Source organism: Bos grunniens, chromosome 2 (assembly GCF_055505025.1).
Source record: "Bos grunniens cultivar Pamir isolate PY7600 chromosome 2, Bosgru_T2T1.0, whole genome shotgun sequence".
Taxonomy (NCBI): Eukaryota; Metazoa; Chordata; class Mammalia; order Artiodactyla; family Bovidae; genus Bos; species Bos grunniens.
In genome coordinates this window covers 111536192-111554291 of record NC_141166.1, presented here as the reverse complement: position 1 = coordinate 111554291, position 18100 = coordinate 111536192, and the positions used below count along the sequence as shown (strand labels likewise).

Below are 18100 nucleotides of genomic sequence, written 5' to 3'. Positions count from 1 at the left end.
GATTTTTAGGGTTATATGTTTGCTGAAAGTAAGAAAGTAGTAAGCAGAAGAGCAGAGATACTATACATAGAACTTTTACTATGATGGGGTATAGGAGGAAGAACAAAAAGAAACTTAGTCTAATAAATATGAGGAAGAAAGAGGAAACATTTTTACCTGCTTTTATACAATATAGTAGAAGTAAAGCCAAGTGTATATTATGATAAAAAAATGAGAATCTATCTTTAGGCAGTTGACAGGAAACATACCCCCAAAATGACAAAGACTGGAATTAACCGGAAAGAAAATATTTCAGATAATCATAAAGTAAAAGACAGTAAAATCAAATACAAATTTGAGATTAGTATCTCCTCAACTTCAGACCCTTCCGAAGACTTACCATCACAGTTAAAATGAAATGGTCATAGTAGATCTTCTGATCTAGCTCTAGACTACCCTATTTGAGTGTCCCGATACTGCACTCAAACTGGTTTATTTGCCAGTTGTCTCAAATACACTTACCTAACTTCAGGTTTCTGCTCAAATGTCACCTCTTTATATAGGCATTCTATGATGCTCTGTGTGTGATATTCCTATACCATTCTTCCTTCCTCCACTTCGTTTTTAAGAAGTACTTACTGGTTTCTTCAGTTCAGTTTAGTCGCTCAGTCGTGTCTGACTCTTTGCTATCCCGTGGACTGCAGCACGATAAGAAGTACTTACTGGTTTCTTCAGTTCAGTTTAGTCGCTCAGTCGTGTCTGACTCTTTGCTATCCCGTGGACTGCAGCACGCCAGGCCTTCCTGTCCATCACCAACTCCCAGAGTTTACTCAAACTCATGTCCATCAAGTCAGTGATGCCATCCAACCATCTCATCCTCTGTCATCCCCTTCTCCTCCTGCTCTCAATCTTTCCCAGCATCAGGGTCTTTTCAAATGGGTCAGCTCTTCACATCAGATGGCCAGAGTACTGGAGTTTCAGCTTCAGCATCAGTCCTTCCAATGAATATTCAGGACTGATTTCCTTTAGAATGGACTTGTTGGATCTCCTTGCAGTCCAAGAGACTCTCAAGGGTCTTCAGTACCACAGTTCAGAAGCATCAGTTCTTCAGTGCTCTCATATCCATACCTGACTACTGGAAAAACCATAGCCTTGACTATATGGACCTTTGTTGGCAAAGTAATATCTCTGCTTTTTAATATGCTATCTAGGTTGGTCATAGTTTTTCTTCCAAGGAGTAAGCATCTTTTAATTTCATGGTTGCAGTCACCATCTGCAGTCATTTTGGAGCCCCCAAAAATAAAGTCTGTTGCTGTTTCCACCGTTTCCCCATCTATTTGCCATAAAGTGATGGGACCGGCTGCCATGATCTTAGTTTTCTGAATGTTGAGTTTTAAGCCAACTTTTTTACTCTCCTCTTCACTTTTCATTGAGAGGCTCTTCAGTTCTTCTTCGCTTTCTGCCATAAGGGTGGTAATGGGACCGGCTGCCATGATCTTAGTTTTCTGAATGTTGAGTTTTAAGCCAACTTTTTTACTCTCCTCTTCACTTTTCATTGAGAGGCTCTTCAGTTCTTCTTCACTTTCTGCCATAAGGGTGGTGATGGGACCGGCTGCCATGATCTTAGTTTTCTGAATGTTGAGTTTTAAGCCAACTTTTTTACTCTCCTCTTCACTTTTCATTGAGAGGCTCTTCAGTTCTTCTTCGCTTTCCGCCGTAAGGGTGGTGTCATCTGCATATCTGAGGTTATTGATATTTCTCCCGGCAATCTTGATACTGGCTTCTGCTTCATCCAGCCCAGTGTTTCTCATGATGTACTCTGCATAGAAGGTAAATAAGCAGGGTGACAATATACAGCATTGATGTACTCCTTTCCCCATTTGGAACCAGTCCATTGTTCCATGTCCAGTTCTAACTGTTGTTTCTTGACCTGCATACAGATTTCTCAGGAGGCAGGTCAGTTGGTCTGGTATTCCCATCTCTTTCAGAATTTTCCACAGTTTATTGTGATCGACACAGTCAAAGGCTTTGGCATAGTCAATAAAGCAGAAATAGATGTTTTTCTGGAACTCCCTTGCTTTTTTGATGATCCAGTGGATACTGGCAATTTGATCTCTGGTTCCTCTGCCTTTTCTAAATCCAGCTTGAGCATCTGGAAGTTCATGGTTTATGTACTGTTGAAGCCTGGCTTGGAGAATTTTGAGCATTACTTTACTAGCATGTGAGATGAGTGCAATTGTATGGTAGTCTGAACATTCTTTGGCATTGCCTTTCTTTGGGATTGGAATGAAAACTGACCTTTTCCAGTCCTGTGACCACTGCTGAGTTTTTCAAATTTTCTGGCATATTGAACGCAGCACTTAATAGCATCATCTTATAGGATTTGAAATAGCTCAACTGGAATTCCATCACCTCCACTAGCTTTGTTCGTAGTGATGCTTCCTAAGGCCCATTTAACTTCGCATTCCAGGATGTCTGACACTAGGTGAGTAATCACACCATTGTGATTTTCTGGGTCATGAAGATCTTTTTTGTATAGTTCTGTATATTCTTGCCACCTTTTCTTAATATCTTTTGTTTCCATTAGGCCCATACCATTTCTGTCCTTTATTGAGCCCATCTTTGCATGAAAATTTCCCTTGGTATCTCTAATTTTCCTGAAGAGATCTCTAGTCTTTCCCATTTTATTGTTTACTTCTATTTCTTTGCACTGATCACTTAGGAAAGCTTTCTAATCTTTCCTTGCTGTTCTTTGGAACTCTACATTCAAATGGGTATATTTTTCCTGTCAGTATAGTAGGACTGATCAGGGAGGGAAAAATTTACGTTTCTATAATGAAATTTTTTCTGTGTGCTTGTGTTACTTGTATGTTTTAAAAACCATCTTGTGAATATTTGCAAAAATTTTTTTCTGCTTTGAAGACTTCAAAAGTCTGTGAGTTTGTGCTTACATGTGTGCTTACTGTATATCTGAATGTATAAATGATTACATAATCATTTATAGATTCTGTTAAGCTCTCACCCCCACACTCTTTTCCTTAACAACTTGAAACTTTTTGTATTGCAATATAATTCATAGACTGTAAAATTGACTCTATGAAAGTGTATTTTTCAGTGGTATCTAGTATATCACAAGGTTGTTCAGCCATCACCACTAATTCCAGAATATTTTTATCACCCTCAAAGGAAACCCTATAAAAATTTACAGCAATTCTTCATTTTCCTGCTTTCTTCCCCTGCTCTTTGTCCCCTGGAAACCACTAGTCTACTTTCTATCTCTATGGATTTGCCCCTTCTGAATGTTTCACATAAATGGAATCAGTCATACAGAACATTGCGTTTAATGTCTGTGGCAGGTTTTTTCACCTAGTTGAGTATTTTCAAGGTTCATGAATATTGTAGTATGTGTTAGTACTCATTTCTTTTTATTACTGGATGTTTCATTATATTGATGTGTTTCACATTTTGTATATTCATTCGCAGTTGGTGGACATTTAGGTTGTTTTTATTTTTTTTTACAGGAATAATGCTGCTGTGAATATTCTGATACAAGTTTTCGTGTAGACATATGTTTTCAGTTCTCTTAGGTATATACCAAGGAATGTAATTACAGCATTGTGATAGTGACATAGGAGAGAAAACAGACGAGTGGAAGAGAATAGGGTCCAGTAGCAGAGCCATTCATATATACTAACTTAATACATGACAAAGGTGATACTGCAGTGCAGTGGGGAAAGTGTGGGCTTTTAGAATAGGTAATGCTGGATCAATTGAATATCCACATGGGAAAGAAAATGACTCAGATCATCACTCCTTGCCATCATAGAAAAATCAATTCCAAGTGATTTGTAGATCTGAATATGAAAAATAAAAACAGTAAAGCTTTAATAAGAATAATGACAGATTCATAAATGGGTCACAAAAGGCTGTAGTCATAAAGGAAATCATTTGATAAATGCAGCTATGTTCAAATGATACCAGTATATGAGTGGAAGGGAAAATCATAGAGGATTCATACCCAGAATATGTAAAGAATTCCTACAGCTCAAGAAGGAAAAAGACACACAAGGGTCAGAGCTTTAAAAGCCGTAAGGAAAATTAGATGAAGCATGCCCCATTCTTTTAACCCTACATTCATTCTTCATAGAGGCAGTACTTCTCACCTGTAGTTTTTTATTATACCACATATGTTTTACCTTTTTATGTTTATATTTCTCAATAAGATTATTACAGCTCTTTGTGGGTTTTTTTCAGTTTTTTTGGTATTTATTGACTTCCTTTTATAAAAGATGCAGTGTAACACTTAACATTATCCAACCCTCAAGCTTCTACAACCCTATCCTAATTTAGATATATTTTAGTTTTTGGTTAGATCATTATTTCATTGTTTATATTATGACTAAATTTTATTCACAGCTTTGAGATTCCATAATTATGTTTCTGTTAATACTTTTGTACAACTTTTTGTTTTTCCTAGAGTTGACTTATTTCTCTAGTTTATTAGTATTCATGTAAGCATCCATATAATCTCTAGCAGATATTATCAGTCTTTTTTTCAAATATGTTTATTTACCTGTTTTCATCTTATTTTTCTGTTGGCATAGCCTTTGACCCATAGCTCAGTAGGTAAAGAATCTGCCCATGATGCAGGAGACCCAGGTTCGATCATTGGGTCAGGAATATCCCTTGGAGAAGGAAATGGCAACCCACTCCAGTATCCTTGCCTGGAAAATCTCATGGACACAGGAACCTGGTGGGCTGCAGTCCGTGGGGTCGCAAAGAGTTGGGCACGACTGAGCAACTTATTACCTACTTACTTACAGCCTCTGAAATCTAAACTAGTTACTCTCTGTGTCTTCTGGGTGCCTGTCATCCTGGAATCACTCTTATTTTTCATCATGGGGCTTCATTCTGTGTCTGTCCCATGTTTGAGCTTGTTTCTTAAATGCCCTATTTTCATCATTCTTGGTTTATTCTTTTGTTTGTTGGTGCAGATTTTCTAGTCATTTCCTAAGAAAAGGTAAATTGGTAGTCAGATATGTGAGACCTTGGGTATTGTCATCTTCTCACTTAGCTGTTAGTTTGGGTGTAGGATTCTAGGTTGGAAATCATTTTAACAGAGTTTTGAAGGCATTATTCCATTGCCTTCTAGCTTCCAGTGTTACTCCTGAGCACTCCAGTGCTGCTCTTATTCCTGATCAATGTAGATTTTCCTGTTTATTCTTCTCTAGAAGCTTCACATCCTTGGTATTTAAATTTATTATAATGTGTGTTGGTATAGATTTTCCTTGAACCAGTGTGATTCAGAAGTGTGTCCTTCCAATCCAGAAACTAATGTTTACTTGTTCTTTAAAAGTTTCTTCAATTATTTCTTTGATAATTTTACCTCATTAGTTTTCTTTCTTTTTTCTGGAACTCTTTTTTTGGAACAGTACCTCTTGGACAGATTCTCTAGTTTTCTTTTTTTCTTTTATTTTTTTCTCTTCCTGGGAAGGTTTCTTCAGCTTTATCTTTGAATTCATCCAGTTTATTTTCTGTGTGTTTCTGCTATCATATTTTTAATTTCCAGGAGTGGTATTTTGGGTTTTTTTAGGGGGAAGGGAGGAGTGGGGGTGGGTGGGTGTTCATTCTCTCCTTTTTTTTAACTTAAAAGTTATTTATTTATTTATTTGATTTTGACCACACTGTGCAGCATGCAGGATCTTAGACTCCAACCAGGGATGAAACTGGCTTCCCATGCAGTGGAAGTGTGGCGTATTAACTGCTGGACAGCCAGGGAAAGTCCTTTAGGATTGTTCTTAAAATGTTTCATTTTCGTAGTTTGCTGTTACTAGGGTATTCAGTTCAGCTCAGTCGCTCAGTCGTGTCCGACTCTTCGACCCCATAAATTGCAGCATGCCAGGCTTCCCTGTCCATCACCAACTCCCGGAGTTCACCCAAACTCATGTCCATCAAGTCGGTGATGCCATCCAGCCATCTCATCCTCTGTCGTCCCCTTCTCCTGCCCCTAATCCCTCCCAGCATCAGAGTCTTTTCCAATGAGTCACTCTTTGCATGAGGTGGCCAAAGTATTGGAGTTTCAGCCTCAGTATCAGTCCTTCCAATGAACACCCAGGACTGATCTCTTTTAGGATGGACTGGTTGGATCTCCGTGCAGTCCAAGGGACTCTCAAGAGTCTTCTCTAGCACCACAGTTCAAAAGCATCAATTCTTCGGCCCTCAGCTTTCTTCACAGTCCAACTGTCACATCCATACATGACCACAGGAAAAACCATAGCCTTGACTAGACGGACCTTTGTTGGCAAAATAATGTCTCTGCTTTTGAATATGCTATCTGGGTTGGTTATAACATTCCTTCCAAGGAGTAAGCGTCTTTTAATTTCATGGCTGCAGTCACCATCTGCAGTGATTTTGGAGTCCCAAAAAATAAAGTCAGCCACTGTTTCCACTGTTTCCCAATCTATTTCCCATGAACTGATGGGACCAGATGCCATGATCTTAGTTTTCTGAATGTTGAGCTTTAAGCCAACTTTTTCACTCTCCTCTTTCACTTTCATCAAGAGGCTCTTTAGTTCTTCTTCACTTTCTGCCATAAGGGTGGTGTCATCTGCGTATCTGAGGTTATTGATATTTCTCCTGGCAATCTTGATTCCAGCTTGTGCTTCTTCCAGTCCAGCGTTTCTCATGATGTACTCTGCATGTAAGTTAAATAAGCAGGGTGACAATATACAGCCTTGATGTACTCCTTTTCCTATTTGGAACCAATCTGTTGTTCCATGTCCAGTTGTAACTGTTGCTTCCTGACCTGCATATAGGTTTCTCAAGAGGCAGGTCAGGTGGTCTGGTATTCCCATCTCTCTCAAAATTTTCCACAGTTTATTGTGATCCACATAGTCAAAGGCTTTGGCATAGTCAATAAAGCAGAAATAGATGTTTTTCTGGAACCCTCTTGCTTTTTCAATGATCTAGCGGATGTTGGCAATTTGATCTCTGGTCCCTCTGCCTTTTCTAAAATCAGCTTGAACATCTGGAAGTTTATGGTTCACGTATTGCTGAAGCCTGGCTTGGAGAATTTTGAGCATTACTTTACTAGCGTGTGAGATGAGTGATAGTTTTATTTTTGTATGAAGTTTTTTTTTCTGCTTCCTGGGTTGTCTTTTGCCTGTGGGCTTAAAAAAATTTTTTTTGTTTATATTCTTCCGATATCTGGTGATATGGGGCCTTCTTCATATCTGTACATTAGGCACTGGAACACTTACTGGAAGTGTTGTTTGAGTAGGCAGGATTTACTTCAGTAGGATGAGTTAACTGGGTCCTTCTTCTGAGAGATTTTTGATTCTTGGTGTCTGTAAGTCTTGTCTCTTAAACCATGGTTTGTTTTCCTAGAGAGAAATTCTGTAATCTTCAGCCTGAAGAGTTTAAGTTTGGCTGCCGCCTTTCTAGTTTAGCACAGAAAGGTGCCGAGTGTCTTCATGTAGTGTGTAGCTGTGCACCCAAGGCCTCTCTTTCCTCATCTGCGCCTTACGTGTCTCAGTACAGAGTTCCCCTGGCTTCCATTTCCAGAGATGAAGTCTGACCTCCAGTACCAATTGTGACAAGCTAGCTGTCAGTCATATCCTTTTTTGTTCTCATGAATGTAATATGTGTTCTTTCCCTGGCTGCTTTCAAGATTTTATTTATTTTTAATTGTAAGGTTTTTTTTTTGAAGTATAAGTGATGTTTAAGATTACATTCAGATTAGCTCACATGTATACAATATAATGATTCCATATTTGTGTATGTTGCAAAGTGATCACCACAGTCTAGTTAACATCACCATACATGGTTACAATTGTTTTCCTTGTGATGAGGATTTTTAAGATGTACTTTCTCAGCAACTTTCAAATATGCAAATATAATATTATTAACTATTGTTGCCATGCTGTACATTATATCCCCAAGACTTATTTATTTTATAACTGGAAGTTTGTACTTTTTGACCCCATTTATCCATTTCTCCCCCATCCCCCACTTGTCTCTGGAAACCACCAATCTCTTCTCTATATCTTTGAGCTTGGGCTTTTAAATTTTTATTGTTTTTTTAAGATTCCACATAAAAGTGAGATCAGAGGGTATTTGTCTTTATCTGACATATTTCCCTTAGCATAGTGTCTTCAGGTTCTATGTTGCCACAAATGGAAAGATTTCCCTTTTTCTTAATGGCTGAATAGTGTTCTTATATACATATATATACATACACACACCACATTTTCCTTACCCACTCATCAATTGATAGACACTTAGGTTGCTTCCATGTCTTGTCTGTTGTAAACAATGCTACAGTGAACATTGAGGTGCAGATATAATTTTGAGTTACTGTTTTTATTTTCTTCAGATAAACATGCAGAAATGGAATTCCTGAAACATATGGTAGTTCTTGGCAAGGATATGGAGGCTTTCCAGGTGGATCAGTGGTAAAAAAAAATCTGCATGCTAATACAGGAGATGTGGGTTCTATCTCTGGGTCAGGAAGATCCCCTAGAGGAGGAAATGGCAACCCACTTGAATATTTCTCCCTGGAGAATCTCATGGACAGAGAAGCCTGGTAGGCTACTCTGGGGTCACAAAGAGTCGGACATGACTGAGTGTGCACACATGCGCGTGGTAGTTCTGTGCTTTTTTGAGGATACCCCACAGTGTTTTCCCTAGTGGCTGCACCAGTTTACATTCCAACCAGCAGTGTAGGAGAGTTCTCGTCTCCCCATCCTCACCAGCACTTGTTATTTCTTGTCTTTTTGATGATGGCCACCCTAATAGGTATGAGGTAATACCTCATTGTGGTAAGATTTTTTTACTTTGGTTTTCAGCAGTTTGACTGTGATATAGCTATATATGATTTTCTTTGTACTTATCTTGCTTGGGATCATCAGTGTGTAAATTTATGTCTCACCAATGTTTAGAATTTTCTGCCTATTTCTTAAAAAAAATTTTTTTTGTCCTTTTCTCTCCTTCTGTGACTCCAAATTCATGTGTTAGACTACTTAATAGTGTCTAGCAGATAACTGCTTTTCAGTATTTTTCTCTGTTTCTTAGTTGGACTAATTTTTGATCTGTCTTCAATACTTTATCCATTATCTGTTAAACCCATACTGTGAATTTTTATTTTAGAAAGTGAATTTTTCAGTTTGGTATTTCCATTTGGCTCTTTTTGACATTTTTATTTCTCTGCTGAAATTTCCAACTTGTTCATTTAGTTACAAGTTTATTTTCCCTTCTTGCCTTGAGCGTATTTACAGGTGGCTGCTTTAAGATCTTTGCTAATTTTAATATCTGGGTTGCCTTGTGGTTGTTCTCTATTGATTGTCTTTTCTCTTGAGTATGGGTCTCATTTTCTTGTTTCTTCATATGCTAAGAAATTTTGTATTATATCCTGCATACTGTAATGATACATTGTAGTAACTCTGGGATTTAGTGTGTTTTTATGGAGAGTGTTAGTATTTTGGTTATTATTTGTATTTGCAAGCAGTTAATTTGGCTGAACTGAAATCTAAACTGTGCCTCCCTGAAGAGGATGGCAGATCTTACCGGATGCTTAGAATCTGTTCCACTCTTGCATAGGTCAGTGACCAGCCAGAAATATGGGTACAGTTCTTTGTGGTTCTCTCTGTCTTTGTGGTTCTTTATTTTCCAGTATGTATCTTCTCACTTTCCATTACTGTGGCAGCTTCAAACTCCCAATTTTCAAGCCAGTAAGACTGTATCTTTTGATTCAAATTTCAGCTGCTCTGTGCAGCTCAATCTAGGGGCCTTCTCTCAGGCAAAAGCTGTAGAAATAGGAAACCCATCCAATTCTGTTTTTTCCTTCCAAATATTGTCTTCTAACCAGATTCTGCCTGTTTTTGATTGCTCAAGTGCCTTTAGGTAGTTGTTTTATATACTTTTTTTCTGGAATTTATTGTTATCTGTGTGAATGTTGTTCTGATAAGAGATCTTGGGTTATTACTCATGGCAGGGTCTGTGGGGTGTGTATTTTTTTTGAAAGGTAAAAATCTCATGTTTTTAAAATAATTAATTTATGTATTTATTTCCTCCTTTCTGTATCTCACACACAGCAGTCTCAACAATGTGTGTACTATCACAATGACCACAGAGATTATTGAAAATAGTGTAAAAATTTGCTTGTGCTTTCCATGAATTTCCATACCATAGTTTTCAAAACATTTTGTATCCATTTAGCCATTAAATTTTATACTCTATTCCATGTACTTCTTATCTAATCTGTGTCAGCAAGAATGTTACTGCTTGCCATCATGGGAGCAGTGTTTCCCAATTTTTGGCATTTTGATAAGTTTATCTGTGTCTTCCATGTGATGAGAAATCAATTTTACCAAACATAAGATACTTTATTCATAGTTTTTTCCTTGAATAGCTGAAATATGTTGCTCGGTTTTCTTCCGACAAAAGTAAAGTGTTGCCTTTGGAAAATCAGATATTGGCCTTCTGGCTGAATTCTTAAGTGTACGTGGCGCTCCTTCAGTCAGTAGTTTCAGATTTTGGTTTCTGTTTTCAAAAAAGTTTTTTCAAATTACAGTCTTTACTAATTTGTTCTCTTGTAGTGATGTTTTTTAAAGACTTCTGTTACTGGAATGTTGGATCCTTATTACTTTATTAAGTGATTGCTTTCTCTCACCCTTTTAATCTCTTCAGTTCATTTGATTCCAAAACTGTTCCTCCTTTTTACCTTCTTGTTCTTTTAAAGCATTATCTGTTGTATGTATTTTCTCTTGGGTTCATTCAGGTTTAATCTTTATTTTTGAAAAAAAAAAAAAAAAAAAAATTTTTTTTTTTTTTTTTCAATTTCTGATACTTTCCTGAATTCCATTACCTTCTTAGTTTTTTGACATCTGATTTGTGTTATTATTTCATGTCTTGAGTCATTTTTCTAGCTCATTTTGAAATGGTTGATTATAAATTCATCTATTTAGTGGGTGTATTTTCCTGGTATGCTTTTATTATCAGGATGTAATTCTGTGTCTTTTGCTTTTTTCCCCCTTATAATTTCATGTGATTGATCTACATCATTTTCTTGCTTTGGTTTAGGGTGGCATTTCTTACAGAGCTCCCTCTGCTGTTGTTTTTGGGAACTCTTCAGAAGTGTGGCATTTGCTTTCTAAGATTTCTAAGGCTTTGCTCTCTTCCCCACTGTTCTTATTTCTTTATATTCATTATGCTTAATGTGCTCAATTCCGATTGCATGCTCAGTAGTTTATGCTCATTGGGACACTGTTAGTGAGAGATCAGTTTACCATAGAGGCTAACTGCTCCAGCTTTAGACTTCAAGTAGATGCAGAAATCCTTCCAGTTATAGCTATTTGGGGAGTCTCTCTTCTCAGATGTGTCAGACACTCTGTTTCCTTCTGCTTCTTCTCATACAGTGCAGGTTCTGTTGGTGATTTGTTCCCACGTACTATTTTAGGGAGATTTATGGAGATTCCTTGTCACCTGGTTTTGTTGTAAACATAGGTTTGGGGGTTTAGGGATGCTCAGAAACATTGTCACTGGTTCCATTGCCCTGAATCTTTCTAATTTATCACTCTTTAATTTCTGTTTATGGTGTTGCCTGTTTCTAATTTGATAATCCTGTCTTAATTAGATTATAAATTCCTCTAAATAGTGCTTGAATCTTAGTTCAAGTACTGTTTTGTGTTAAAAATAGCCTTTACAGCATAGCCCTGGACATATATGTAATATGTCCTATCAGTCATCAATTGGAAATTTGTCAGTCTAGCGTAATTATAGGCTAATTTGCAACCTCGTAGTGGTAGGATTAATAGTTACTCTTACAGATTGAAGGGAAACATAGAGCTATCAGCTGGCCGACCTGTCCAGGAAGTTCATTCATATGTCCTCTTTGGCATATATGCTCTAGTCTGGTCTAAACATTCCTGCAAGACATCGATCTAATGTATTAATATTTCCAAAAAGTCCACAAAATAATAAGCATCATAGAAACATATAGTAACATAGAAAATGTTATTTGACAGAGATAGCTCATTACTGTCACAGTCCAAAATATTGTAAAAGAAATTTAGAAACTCTTCAGTGAAGCAGTTAACACGGTCAAATTAATAAAAGATTCTTTTGAAAGACTAATCCCAAACAAAGAGAAACTGAAGATTGACCAATTTGTTTATATGAAGAGGCAAAGGGGTGAGGATGAGATATGATAGAATTTGCTAAGATTGTGGTGGGAATTAAGGAACACAAATAATACTTTTAGTTAAAGGAAGCATTCGATTAGTTTTTATTGGGAAGTAATTTTAAGGCTCTTTTTATCCTAATAACATCTCACTTCTTTTGCTCCTGAATCTGATAATCTAAAAAATCAGCTAAGAAGTCAGTTCCTGAAACACGATAGAACTTTATTGATTTAATAAAACATTCTAAGCTATATTGTTATGACGTTGGTGTTTATTTTTTTTTAATGTTTCTTATTTTTACTTCATTTGTCTTCCTTATTTAAAGGAATTAGGTTTTTAATTCTAAAGATAGATTATTTACTTTGTAATATGTTCCATTTAAAATTACTCCTAATTTTTACCTTTAAAAAATCTTTCACAGGCCTCAACAAATAATGAAAGCTCTAATCACAGTTTTGGAAGCTTGGGATCTTTGAGTGACAAAGAATCAGAGGTGAGTAACTTCATTTTAAATATGTTGCTATTGAAGGAAAAGTTGGAATCACCTTTTTTAAAATTAATTTTTTTCCTCCTTTAATACTTGTGCTAAATGTTAATCTTTGTTTTTTATAGGAGCATTTTATTCTGTTTTAGAAGCATAACATTAGACTGAAGACTATTTGACATTAGAAAGAAAATGTAATTTCTTTGGTTATGTAGATGAACTTTTATATTAATGGTATAGATGTTCTTCAGTTGCTAGCCATTCATGATTCTAAGAGATGAACGTGATTTTTGTAATATGTTGTTTTTCACCGTTTTCTACTATTTCTTGTTATACTTCCCTCTTAGTTTGGTCCTGAGTAAAGGTTTGTTTACTTTTTGAGATACAGATACACGTTTTTTGTTTTCTTTTTGAAATTTCTTGTGGGATTTCATGCTATTGGTTTTCACTTTACATGGTTAAAAATATCTGAAAAATTCCTTCCTTTCCCACCCACTTACTCTTCCCACTAAGAAGATACATGGAATTTTATAAGTAGGTATTTGGATCCATGGTATAGTTCACGTTGAGCATGATGTTCTTGATGGCATTTTAAAAAATATTTAGACAGGAGGTTCTTTGAGTATTAGCATTCATTTGTTGATGCTACAACTTCACTTTTTGCAAATAAAAGTCTGTAATACTTCTTCTCAGACTACAGAGTTCTGTCACTTACTTTTCAACATTTGTGTGTGTGTGTGTATGTATATTTCCCCTGTCAGTGTTAACTTATTTCTGTTTGACCCATTTTAGTCTTTTTTCTGCTTGGTTTAGTGTAGATTTATCACATGATAATAATACCAGTAGGTCATTAGCACAGTCTTAGCCATTTAGTGTGGTGTTCAGTGGAAGGAGAATATTAGCAGCGGCATCTTTTTAAGCCCTGTTGTATTGAAAGCATCTAGGAATCTCTAGGTAGACAGTTTTGTGGAGTTCTGTGCAGGCACCCTGACACTCCAAAGGAGTGTGGCATAGGGCTCTCACTCATCAGGCTTTCCCTTCCACAGAGACAACTGGCAGGCAGCTGAAAGGACTGTGCAAGTGACGGGACTTTATCTGCAGTAGGTTCCCTTGAGGTAAGCGTTAGTAGCCCCTGTAGCACCAGATTATCAGAGTTTAGCTTTTTTTTTTTTCCAAATTAATACACACTGAGTCCTGAAGAATTGTAGGTTTAGATCTTGTCAAAGTACATTTTTTCAAAAACCATATCAAGAATGTTTCTTGGATTTTGGAACATTTCTTGATATTTCCACAGGTTTGGGTCTATGTAGTAATTTCACATGCCTCCTCTTTCATAGGGTTTTATGTTATGAAGGATAATAAAATAATTTTAGATATTTCTCTTTTATGTTCACTAAACCTGGTGTTTTTGATAGATTTTTCTTTTTTTTTTTAATAGAAAAACAGGAAAAGTTAGATCACCTGTAATGGTTATATATTTATGTCTTCCTTTTAGGTACCCATATTCCCAAATAAGTTGTAGATGCAATATTTGAATTCTTCCAAAAGAATCAGTTTGAAAGAAAATAACCAAAGAATTCTAAGGCTCACTTTTGGCTATATTTTTATGTTAAAAAAAGTTTTTAAGACCTTAATGGTATTTGCACTGAAATACAATTTGGTTAACCGTTGGATGTACTTGGCTTTCTTTTGACATTTGGGGTCACAGTAGAAAATTTTCAAAATCTTTTGGCTCTTGCTGCTTTGTGTTCAGCATCTGGAATTTTTACAAAATAATGGTTAAGTGGCATAATATTTTGGAAATGACTACAGATTATATGTTTTCCTTAAAATTTGAAGAAGGAAATTTGGGGGCAGGGGTTTGTCTTTTAAGAAGTGATTTGTCTGGAAGACTTTGTTTCACTATGAGATGGCTCAATTAATGATTTCCCTTGGGGTGATACTTCATATACATCACAGAACAGATTCTCATAGGTCATGAAGTAAAGTTGTTGAGAGCAAAGAGCTACAGGATAGAAGTACTTCTTTTTTCCCCAGTACACGTAATAGTAAAGTTTATGTAGTATTCCATTGTCTGCTGATGTCATTTTATTCTTTTGGTAATCCATCCCCTGAACCATAACATTTTTTATTTTTTAAGGTAATAGTTTTTGTTTTTATAGACAGCAGTAGAAGGTTTATTAATTTTTTTAATAGCATTCTCTACCATCCACCCCTACCTCACCCTGATCTCCATTCTCTTAGCTTTTCTTCCTGCTATTTATTTCCACATTATAATATAAATATTATGCATATCTTGCATTTTTGGTTCATTGATTGGGCATTTTACTTCCTTTTAGTATTTATGAAGATTTTAGCCTACTAATAATATCCCCCTGGTTTCTAACCTCTTCCCAGTACTGTTTTTCAGACACTAAGAACCTCTTGTTTTCATCTATCCTTTTACTATTAAAAGTGAAAAACATCTGATATTCACTGTTAGGTTGATTACTTCAGCTGAAATTTTCATTGTAGTTTATATGTGAATCACTTCATGCATGAGCTTGCCTTTTATTTCTAAATGTAAAATTGTAAAACAAAAAGGGTTGTCTTTTAATGAAATTGTCCAGTCTTGGATGAAAGAAATTGCATCAGTCTTGTTTTGCTTTATTTTACATCACTCTGGGGCTGTTCAGCAGACTCTAAAAATGTAGTTTCAGTAAGCATTTATTACATATCTGTTATCTTCTAACCTCTATGTCTAAGCACAGAGAATATAAAAATGAGTAGGACACAGTTCTTGCTTTCACATGAGATCAGTGTCTAGTAGGACAAACAGTTCCATAACCAGTGTGGGCTGTGCTACAACAGATGCAAGCACGAGGTACTATGGGAGGAAAGAGCAAGAAACCTCTAATTCCATCTGCCTGCAGGGGAGAGGTAGGGAAAGAGGAAAGAGAGGTCTTCCCTCAAAGAAGAGATGATAGTTGAGTCCTGAGGAAAGCCTGTGGGCTCATCTCAGAGGACAAGGACAAAGAATGAGAAGAAAGCAGGCAGCGGTACTAGGGTTTGCTTTTGCGTGGAAGTATGGCACGTGGCAGGCTGCAGTCCATGGGCTCGCAGAGTCGGACATGACTGGGCGAATGAACAACGACAGCATGGTTTTGTTCAAGATGTAGGGCCGTGATTATCAGTCCTAACTGTCCTTTAGCTCATCTGAGGAGCTTGGGGGAAAAAACAAAAACAAGCTGCCTAGGTGATTGACCTGGTTTTCCGACTTCTTATGTAGAGAAGATAATGCAAAAATGCTGAAAGATAGGCAAAGTCAGAGTTTGAGTGCCCTTATATTTCATTTCTAGAAGATGACAAGAAGGGAAACAAGACAAGTAGAGATGAAGAAGGCTCCTTAAGGGGGCAGTGAATAGGATGAAATGAGAGGACAATGAAACCCAAGTTGGGAAGATCATTTAGTTAAGGAATGCTGTTGCCTTTACAAAACTCCAGGCTTAACCAGAGAGAAAATTTCAAGTGGGAGTTCTAATTACAGTGCTCTCAAGTTTGTGTTTTGGACTCTGCCTTCTTCGGATTCTCTCAACTATTGATACTATAACCACCCAGGCCCATGCTGCTCAGACTTTAATGTGCAAGTGAATTACCAAGGGTTCTTACAGATCTGGAGTGGGTGTTTGCATTTCTAACAAGCTCTCAGATTCCACTAGATTTTAAAAGTAGGTTTTGATGACTGAATGCGGGTAGAGAAGGAGAGGGAGGAACCTCAGATTATTTATAGGTAGTTAGCCTGGAAAATCCCATGGACAAAGGAGCCTGGTGGGCTGCAGTCCATGGGGTTGCTGAGGGTTGGACACGACTGAGCGACTTCACTTTCTCTTTTCACTTTCATGCATTTTAGAAGGAAATGGCAACCCACTCCAGTGTTCTTGCCTGGAGAATCCCAGGGACTGGGGAGCCTGGTGGGCTGCCATCTCTGGGGTCGCACAGAGTCAGACACGACTGAAGTGATTTAGCATCAGCAGCAGCAGCCTCAGATGAATGATAATGTCTTTGAGTGAGATAGACAACACAGAAGGAAGATGAATGGGTTAGCATAAAAGGTAACACATTAGATTCTGGACAGTGCTGAGTTTGAATACCTGTGAAATGGCCAAAGCAGAGGAAGCTATCTGGAGCTCCAGAAGGAGGTTAGATTGAAGATGAAGACTTAGTGGGTTTTGGCACACAATAGTGCAAAGACATTATTTGCCTTTTTTATAGTATCGCTAAAACATATTTGGCTTGTAAATTTTCATTTCATCATGAGTTTACAGTGAAAATTTCCAAAGGCTGTAGGATTTGTGATGACATCATTACTGATGATTTATTGATTGTGTACTTGTGTGTTCTGGTGTTTTTAGTTTTAACTACTAAAATGTTAAAACGATAGTTATATCCCACATAAACAAAGACTCTTTGGGGTCCTCAACAATTTTTAAGTTTGTAGACAGGTTTTGAGACCCAGAAGTTTAAAAACCGCTTTTAAAGATGAACTCATAGTGTATGTAATGCTAGGAAATGTGAGCAGGCAAGATGGGTGTGCTGGAGAAAGAGTAGGAGAAGGTAAAGGGGTGGATACAAGAGGAGCCAGCGGAGAAGGAGAATAACAAGGAGGATTAAATGTCATGAAAGTCAACTAAGATAACAACTAAAAAGTGACTAAGAATTTGTCACTTAGGCTTAGTGTTAGTAGCCTAATGAGAGCAAGATGCCAGATAGTAGTTGATTAAGGAACAATTGGACAGTGAGCAAATATTGACTGCTCTTGGAAGAACCTTGACTGTGAAGAAAGGGAGGTGGTATCCAGAGTCTTAACAGACTTGACTTATTATGTGCTAGGGAGAGGATCATAGCAGACCTTTGATGGGACAGGGACAAGCAAAGTGCTGAAGAGAGAGGAGGAACTAAAGTAAACTTTGCCCAGAGGTGGTATGAAGTTACAGACTCGGTGGACAGGGTTAGTTGTGGATAGGACTGACTAGGAACAATCTTTCCTCTGATCAGTGAACTTCCATACCTGATAACCTTTCTCTTTCTTCAGAATGAAAATAGAGAATATCAACTGAAGGAGAGAATCTTGAGTGGATTGTGGGTGTGAGGAGAATAATAAAAAAAAATTTATGGGAGAGACAAGGAAGGAGCTTACAGGGGAGAGGAGTCACTCACCTTATTTAAGTGTCTTAGGATACCTGAAGGAATTAGAGACATGGTCTGTGTGCCTTACCTCCTGGCAGATAATTATTATTTCTGGCAGAAAGTACAGATTATTTTATGAGGATTAGATAAGGAGCCCATGTTTCCTTTTATCAGTGTTTTCCACCCATTTGCCATTCTCCTTGCAGGATCCTTTTGTCTCCTTTTATACAACTTCTTTATAACCTGAATCATAGTTGAACAGTTTAAAATACATACTATCCTTCTCTAGAAC

General features: G+C 37.1%; 1 protein-coding gene across 8 annotated transcripts in view; it reads left to right on the top strand.

Moving 5' to 3' along the window:
• TLK1 (tousled like kinase 1) overlaps positions 1-18100 on the top strand; it is a 180922-nt gene that overhangs the window by 81650 nt on the left and 81172 nt on the right. For 6 of the 8 annotated variants that reach the window (XR_015147590.1, XR_015147591.1, XM_086357586.1 and 3 more), the window contains exon 3: positions 12580-12651. Coding sequence is in view for 2 of the 8 variants with exons in the window: in XM_086357558.1 (XP_086213684.1) it covers positions 12580-12651 (72 nt within the window). In the remaining 6 variants the exon portion in view is untranslated. Of the gene's footprint in view, positions 1-12579; positions 12652-13688; positions 13758-18100 lie in introns of all 8 variants that reach the window. The other 2 variants (XM_086357594.1, XM_086357576.1) reach the window with 1 other exon arrangement.